The sequence below is a fragment of the Symphodus melops genome, assembly GCF_947650265.1.
Source record: "Symphodus melops genome assembly, chromosome: 5".
Classification (NCBI taxonomy): Eukaryota; Metazoa; Chordata; class Actinopteri; order Labriformes; family Labridae; genus Symphodus; species Symphodus melops.
Window position 1 is genome coordinate 2,505,058 of NC_136695.1, and position 8,566 is coordinate 2,513,623.

At 45.2% G+C, this 8,566-nt stretch overlaps 1 protein-coding gene across 1 annotated transcript; it reads right to left on the reverse strand.

The window, feature by feature from the left end:
- Window positions 1–509: 509 nt before the first annotated feature.
- Window positions 510–7,700, reverse strand: LOC306823723 (N-acetylglucosamine-1-phosphodiester alpha-N-acetylglucosaminidase-like). Its single transcript, XM_079343503.1, has 4 exons — window positions 7,515–7,700; window positions 4,713–4,915; window positions 4,204–4,471; window positions 510–708 (listed from the first exon to the last, which is right to left on the reverse strand). Exons 1-4 carry the CDS (start codon window positions 7,589–7,591, stop codon window positions 525–527), a joined length of 732 nt encoding a protein of 243 aa, XP_079199629.1. The 5' UTR covers window positions 7,592–7,700; the 3' UTR covers window positions 510–524.
- Between the last annotated feature and the right edge of the window lie 866 nt (window positions 7,701–8,566).

Genomic DNA, 8,566 nt, shown 5'->3' on the forward strand with positions numbered 1-8,566 from the left:
GGGCGTGCGGCAGCAGAGAGGGAGCGCTGACATGAAGTCGCTCAGGCGGCTCGGGTGAAGTTCAGAGAAAACCTTGATAAGGTCTGAACAGCTGCTGATACCAAAACCTGATTTATTTATTCTCCTGAACAAACCCGACATGCAGCTCGGACGCCAAAACCTCGGACATGGACTCTGTTCTTTCAGTTATAGATCCAACTGAGAAGTATAGTTGGGAATAAGGCGACACTCCGCCTCGTGTTAGCGTCTGATCAGACCTATTTGTTTTTATTGTAGCAGGTTGTAAACAAGTTACCGTCTGTTTATGTGACTTTAAACGCTGTAAACAAAAATCACAGGCTGATGATCCTTCAGGCGTCGCTTCGACTGAACTCGCTGCTAGCTGCTTCCTGTCACCATCTGTGAGCCGGGCGAGCACGCTGATGGTCGGGCGTGTTGAGGGAGTCGAGCTTCAGTGTTATCTGAGCCGCTCCTGTACATTAAGTACCTTCACATGAGGGTCAGGTTTTTGAAGTTTCCTGATTTCAGAGAGGTTCAGAGGTCACGATGGTGAACGTGCCGTACGTACCCGTCTCCTGTGTTTTGTCACACTCGGCCTGCACGCTCTGGTTGACGTACACCTCTCCGTTCCTCAGCAGCCACACCACGCCGCTGATCAGCTGGACGAACGGGTTCGACGTGTCCAAAACGTCTTCCTGGGACAGATACCTGAGGAGGAGAACAACCAGATCCTGATCAGCTTATCAAACACGTCTTAATCAGGAGTGTTTGTGCTGCAGGTGAGTCAACACGCCGTCACAGGGTGCGAGCCGCTGAGGAGGAAAAACTCACAGCGACACGAGCCGACGGTTTCCAACTTCAGTCAACAAATGAAGGAATGATTTACGACCTTTCTGCGTTCTAACCTCTCTCCATGTTTCAAAAGCATCTCCATCTTAGCCAGCTCTGCATGTGGTGGACACTGTAGCTTCAGTGTTTAGCCAGCTCTGCATGTGGTGGACACTGTAGCTTCAGTGTTTAGCCAGCTCTGCATGTAGAGACACTGTAGCTTCAGTGTTTAGCCAGCTCTGCATGTAGAGACACTGTAGCTTCAGTGTTTAGCCAGCTCTGCATGTGGTGGACACTGTAGCTTCAGTGTTTAGCCAGCTCTGCATGTGGTGGACACTGTAGCTTCAGTGTTTAGCCAGCTCTGCATGTGGTGGACACTGTAGCTTCAGTGTTTAGCCAGCTCTGCATGTAGAGACACTGTAGCTTCAGTGTTTAGCCAGCTCTGCATGTAGAGACACTGTAGCTTCAGTGTTTAGCCAGCTCTGCATGTGGTGGACACTGTAGCTTCAGTGTTTAGCCAGCTCTGCATGTGGTAGACACTGTAGCTTCAGTGTTTAGCCAGCTCTGCATGTGGTGGACACTGTAGCTTCAGTGTTTAGCCAGCTCTGCATGTGGTGGACACTGTAGCTTCAGTGTTTAGCCAGCTCTGTATGTGGTGGACACTGTAGCTTCAGTGTTTAGCCAGCTCTGCATGGGTCTGTAAAGCTTTCTGCGTTCTAACCTCTCTCCATGTTTCATCTCCAACATTGATCCTAGTTTGAGCAGCTTTCTGCTGCTGGAGCTTATTAGAAACATGCAGAGGCTTTTTAGCTCGGGTACAATCACTTCTATCTGAAGCAGTTCCACTGCCCGCTTCCATCGCTGCAACACCTGTTCACCTGATAACTGCTCTCATATCTGGCAAACCCAGGGGCGTCCAAAACGGCCTTCAAAGCCCCGCCTACCTTCTCTGGTCCAATCAGATCCAGAGCATTCAGGAGCAGAATCTAAAGTTAGAAGGAGGACATACTGGCTGCTGCTTTGTTGTCAGAGAAGCTTCAACACAGCAGGTTTTTAATGACTGTAGCTGAACAACAACATTCAGTTTGTGTCTTCAGAGGAGCAGAGGACGGACTTCCTGAGACCAGCTAATAAAAAGCAGACGGTCTTCAGTGCAGCTCGGTGTCTCTCTCACTCAAACTGATGTGTTGGCATCTGGCCTGATGCCACTTTTCAGTTACACAACTGACACGGCGCTGCACTCTGAGCTTATTTTTACCGCTCTCATGTTTCCTCGACTTCTAGGGGAAAGGGATCAACTTACCTGAAATTATCTAACCCTTAAAATTAGCAGACAGAAAGTGCTTCTATTTTAAAACAGCTACAGTGTGAAAGCAGTGTGACCAGCTGGGCTCATGGAGCCGACGCCGGGTTTTTGTATCTGAGTGTTTAAATTTGTTTTTTTTCCCCCTGCGAGCTCAGCTGCAGGTGAAGGCGAGCGTCCTCTCCTGACATTTAGACTCCTTCACAGGGACGCTCTGCTCCCACTCACCTGGACTGACAGGCGTGTTGATCTGCTGAAAGCACGTTTCCCATAAATGACCTGCGACCTCTCTCTCTCTCTCTCGTCTGGAACTATTGGATCAATATGACGAGGAATTTAAAGGTCAATCCTCTTTCTCCACGTTCCTCTAAAACACCTCATCTGATCGTTCACTTCGCCTTAAACACATCGCAGGAACTAAAAGAAGTCGACTGCAGTCTCGCCATGCGTTCTCCCTCAGCGTGCGATCCTATTGGATGGACGCCTGCATACAGTGTTCGCACCGTTGTGATGCAGTGAGATGAAGCTGCAGCTCCCCTTTAGATTTCTTTATTGTCGGTTAAGTGGATTCAGCAGAGGGACAAAGAGACTGCTATCATGCAGCCCTGCTTTGCACCCAGCTTGTGTTTTCTTGTTGTTTTCAGCTTCACTATTCCTGGACACGTTGCATCAACTGTTGCTTCATGCAACTTTTAAATATGTCAACTTTTGGACCCGGTGTGATGCAACAGCTAGGTTTGTTTACACCTGCTCAAAGTGACTCATTCACCTGAGGAAGAGGTCGGACATGTTTTTCACTGAGGAAATACTTATTTCAGAAATCAGGTTCCTGGTATTTCTATCTTTATGCAGAGCTGCAGCTCGGAGTGAAAACAAACAGAAAGTTCCTTTCACAGCGAGCTGGTTACAAACAGCTCGTTATCTTTCTGCAGCTTCGATCCACTGAGGTGAAATCGAGTCCAGGAGTCGTAAAAATCCACAAACAACAGCTGTGTGTTTTTAACTGTGTCAACAGAGCGCTATCAAAGTGTCAGAAGAGTCGACATCAGTGTGAGTTTTAGGATCTTTATCTCTGCTGTGGGAGGCATCAATAATCAGCTCGTCCGACTTTGTTCTTGAAGCTGTCGCATGAAAACAGAGAATCTATCACCCACTTTAGGTCAATTATTTATAGAGGTGGGACATGATTAAAAATAAATAATTAACTCAGTGCTTTCGAATTAATGAATCCAAATTAATCGCATTTTAAGTGCATCACAATATTTGCCCTAAAAAGCAACACTTGTCAATCTAAATGGATTTTGGTGAATGAATGAATGAATGCAGTGTTACTGACTTCTCAGTTTCATAAAGCTGTTGGATCTTGTTTGAAATAGTTTTTCTGCACAGCTGCTGGAAAGTTGGATCACATGTTGGTATCTGTAGCACATTTTCTAACCCCTTATCTTCCACCAATAATAGTGGTCTACAGTCCAGAGCGATCAATTTAGAGAGTGAATCTGTAACTTTATCAGACGTTGAATTACTAATTTTGGTCCTGAAGACAGTCATTAGATCGGGTTTAGGCTGCAAATGCTTATTGTTTGTACTTGTGGCGAAGCTAGCACGAAAAGCTAGTGCGAAAAGCTAGCGATAAGCTAGCACGAAAAGCTAGCAATAAGCGAGCACGAAGCTAGTGCGAAAAGCTAGCATGAAGCTAGAGCGAAAAGCTAGCACGAAGCTAGAGCGAATAGCTAGCACGAAGCTAGCGATAAGCTAGGTCGAAGTTAGGTCGAAAAGCTAGCATGAACAGCGTTAGCAATAACAGTTCCGCGCTGTTTATGAGGCAAACTGTGATTGAATGTGTTAAAAAAAAAATTATGCGTTATTTTCTTGTAATTAATTGTAATTAACGCGTTAAAGTCCCACCCCTATTACATCACAACATTGGCGACAACTCGTGATGAATGGTGGCATGAGCCTCCTTAAAAAAACAAATGTGTCATCTTATGGCGTCTGTGATTCCTGGAGTCGTGTCACACGAGTAAACGTTGTGAAACACTCAGGTTTTTGGTTTGAGCTGCGTCTCCTACCCGAACACCAGACTGCCGTCCGCCCTGATCCCAAACTGAGCGTTCTGAATCCCGCCGCTGTCCTGCACCAGCCTGCCGTCGCTCTTCACGTTTCCGAGACAGGCGAATGTTTCGGTGTTGAAGAAGCCTCCGTTCTGAGCGTACAGGCATCCCGCCGCCGCCGCCGTTTCCTCCACAGTGGCTCTATGATTCATCCCACAGCCGCCCGGACCACCCGGCTCCAACACCGACACCGTCCTCAGCGGGTCGTTGACCACCGTCACGTGACCTGAGGACGAAGAAAAGGTTCAATTACACTAATCGAGGGACAGGAAGGTATAAAAAGAGTAGTGTAAAAGCTTCTGAGCGTGAGGAAGAACATGTTTGAATGCGTTGATGTGGTTTTTAACTCTGGTTATCCACTCCCAGAATCTGAACGCAACGTCCGCCATCTTGTTTGGAAGCTATGCTAACGAGCTGTGTGGAGGAAGCTGAGAAGAGAAAACAACGCTCTGAACGCCGTCACTGACCGTAAACCCATCTGGAGTTCGCCACGCTGGACACAAACACGGTGGACTCGGCCACCGGCAGCCCGCCGCGCCTGCTGGAAGGCCAGCTCTCGTGGGTGGTGTTGCCGTGGACGACGGACTGACAGGCCCTGACGTGGCGGTGAGAGTGGGAGGGCCCGTGACCCTTGGCGTACGGCAGCAGGAGGTCATCTTCCATCGAGAGGCTGCGAGGAAACAAAGAAAAGGGTCGAGTCATATTTGAACTTCTCCATTAAGGCTAACACTCACACCGAGCCGATGACAGACAGCACGCCGAATAACTGAACCCTCTGATTTCACTTTCTGCCAAACGAACGACACTGAAAAAGTGAAGTTTGTCTTTTAAAATATGCTGAATCAGCTCGCAGCGTTTGGACGGATGTGGCCGTGAAATATTGACCAACAGAAGAGGCGAAATGTTTTTTTGTTAAATCAACAATCAGCTCACCAGATGTCAGAGAGTTCTCACAAATCAATACCAGTCCTGAGTGTGCGTGTGTGCGTGTGTGTGTGTGTGTGTGTGTGTGTGTGTGTGTGTGTGTGACAAAGGAACCCTGTGCTATAAAAGCACTTTAATTTGCACTTCAGTTTAGCGAGCAGAGACAGGCCTGAAACATGAAAACAAGGTCAGGTTAAGGTCACCACACGGGGGCGGAGACGACGGTTATTTAACTGCTATGCCGAGGCCTCATAGTGTGTGTGTGTGTGTGTGTGTGTGTGTGTGTGTGTGTGTGTGTGTTGTAAGACATGACCGCTTTGCAAAACAAGGTGAGGTTCACACCGTGCATCGATATGTCCTCACTTCCTCCTTCTCTTGTTTTCAAGGCGTCTCTTTCCTCTACTTCCTGTCTCTGCAGACTCAGACTCACAAATAAAGTTTTTTGAAGTTGAATTTGAGTTTAAATCATCTCTTCGTCTGCAGTGCCTCGCCGTGTTTCTGTGCTCTCTTTGTGCTCTCAGTCCAAACAACAACAGAAGAAGACACGGAGAGTGATTCTCCCTCTCTGCTACAGATTTAGAAGTTTACGTCACGCTTCCTGTGAGGTCGTTTATCCCTCAAAGAACGAGGAGGAGGACGTTTAGGGTCCTGAGGTTAAATTATTGATACAGATAACAGCACGGTAATGACGTGTTTGAATGTTGATGACTGGACACGGAGCAGCCACATAAACGTTTAGCTCAAAATACTTTAAATTGCAGGCTGCTCCAGTGGATCTCTGCCCCCTCACAGCGAGGAGGTTGCTGGTTTGAATCCCCGTCTGTGTGGAGTCTGCATGTTCTCCCCGTGCACGCACACACACACACACACACACACACACACACACACACACACACACACACACACACACACACACACACACACACACACAGTGCTTTATCTATATACGTTTATAACAGCCAAGGTGGACCAAAGTGCTGCACATTAAGTTGAGTAAAATACATTTCATCTTATATTCAGGAGCTGCAGCAGTAAAGACTCGACCGGCCCGAGTTTGAAGGCTGGTTTTGGAGCAGGTCCAGGATCAGCTGGTTGGAGGACCTCAGTGCTCTGGATGGAGCGTGAACATTTAGTGATTTAAAAGACAGGTTGAACGGTGTGAAATGATGTTAACTGCACCTACTTTATTTTATATATATATTTATCTTTTTACATGCTTGTTATGTTTGTATGTTGTTATCTTGCTATCTTATTATCTTTGCTTTTTGCTTGGCACCAAAACACTGGGTCAAATTGTTTGTGTGTGTGTGTGTGTGTGTGTGTGTGTGTGTGTGTGTGTGTGTGTGTGTGTGTGTAAATGTATATGTTGCACTAAAAAAACAACTCTGATCCTGATAACTCTGACAGTTAAAGTCGGCACCAAAGGAAGGCGAGTTAAACGACTGAAGGTTATTGGCGACATGTTTTTTGAAGAACCCTCCAGGATCCAAGTGTTTCCATCGTGATGAAAACTTTAATCGAACTACGAGAACAGCTCGGGTCAATTCATCGTATGACTGACTGGACGATAGTAGAGCTGAAAGTGCTAGAAGCTGAAGACAGCGTGAGTGATCAGGTGTGAAGGGTCAAAGTTCACGGCCTGATGTTTCCTTAAGTTACGAGAGAGAAGACGATCAGGGGAGCAGTGAGGTGAAGTTTCTTAAAAAGCTTTTAGGTCTATCAGTTTTTCACATTTATGATCTTAGATTGTTTTTATTATTATTTTCATTGTTTCGAATTGATCAAGAGATATTCATTATGAAACAGCGCCATCATGCGGCGTAAAAACCAAACTGCATGTACTATTGATGCACAGTTCACTTTAGTGAGAAAGAAACCAAGACATGACATGACAGGTCAGGACTCACCTGAGGTCTCTAAAGTCTGCGCGAGGAGTTTCTTACCTGCCCTGAAAACTGTGACGTCACAGTGAAAATTAAACGCCAATAAAGTAAAGTTTGTGTTTATCTCAGACCTCTCTCTGTTTAATCTAATGTGTGTGAATGTTTCCTCAAATCAACAGACTAAATGTCAGTCAGTCGAAAAGGTGACCTTTGACCTGTGAGAAGAGTTTAAATGTAACAGCTGCTGAATAAGTTCAATTTTATATCAGGTTTAAAAAAGAAAATACTTCATTAAATATTAATAGTTTATCAAACATGTTCTGATCAAGCGAGTTTAACTGTCACTGAAAAAAGGAACTGAAACTAGTTTGTACAGACTTCAGGCTAACAGCTAGCCTGCTAACATTAGCGGCTAGCTCAAAGCGGTCGCACCGGGGGGGGGGGGTGCGGAGGAGGTCTTACCGGGTGTTCTCGGTCCCGGTCGGCCGCACGCAGAGCCACAGCAGCAGCAGCAGACATTTCAGCCACACTTCTGCCATATGAGGAGGAGAACTAGCCTGCCAATCTCCCCTCTCCTCCCGGTGGTCCCCACATCGTCATCAAGCTAGCATGCAGCCACAAAGGTAAACAAACGAAATCACGAGACTTCCGGTTTATTACAAAATAAAAGCCATGTTGGTGAACATTCAGAGAGATTTCTTTTTTTGACTTGAGACTGTCTTTAAAAAAAAAAAAAGAAGTAAAAAAGAGTGAGAGTCTTAGTTCAGTCTCCTTAGTCCTCGAGGATTTGGCTGGTCCAGCACCGTGACCTGCTGCTCTCAGGGCATAAAAACCGACCCAGGTGGATATCGCTCTGTCCAGACTACATGCACTCACACCCTCGATCATTTTTGGACATTGATGCAAATTGCTTCACAACATCCCACATGTTATTTATGCCACACATGCACATTCACACTTTGTTCTTTACTGAGTCCATGTTTGCTGTTACATGCTCTTTAGTTTACTGAGATAAACAATAAATCATTATTATCTAAAGTTAACTGTCCTGTCTCGTATTCAGGCAGGTTATGACAAATGTGATTTATTTATCTTTTTTTTTTCATCTTTACTTCTATATTGTCAGTTTGCTTTTCTTTCTTCTTGTTTTTTTTAAATACATGTTAAAGATAAATACTGATTTTTCAAAACATAAAACTACAGTAAGTACAAGTGATGAAGCCTAGTTGTGTACACAACCTTCCTCCATAAGTTATTATGGAAAACAATCATTGTGCAGAAACTGTCTCCCTACACGGACATCAACAATGTAAGAATGTTGTCTGTGTTAAGAAGGAAATGACAATAAATGGGTTCGTCATGCATAAAAAACAGAGTGTAGCTGCTGATAGAAGCAACATGTATATAATTCATAATTTTCATAGTTGGTGAAGATGAATAAATACAATGTATAAATAGAGTTCATATTGTACATAAAATGTGATTTAAAAGGGTATGTTTTACGTTAATTTATG

What these genes read in the sequence shown, in the direction of transcription:
- LOC306823723 (XM_079343503.1), bottom strand. Translation starts at nt 7,591, where the DNA reads ATGGCAGAAGTGTGGCTGAAATGTCTGCTGCTGCTGCTGTGGCTCTGC. An exon ending in GAACTCCAGATGGGTTTACG is followed by an intron (nt 4,472 to 4,712) that starts GTCAGTGACGGC and finishes CTTCGTCCTCAG; the next exon opens with GTCACGTGACGGTGGTCAAC. An exon ending in GACGGCAGTCTGGTGTTCGG is followed by an intron (nt 709 to 4,203) that starts GTAGGAGACGCA and finishes TCTCCTCCTCAG; the next exon opens with GTATCTGTCCCAGGAAGACG.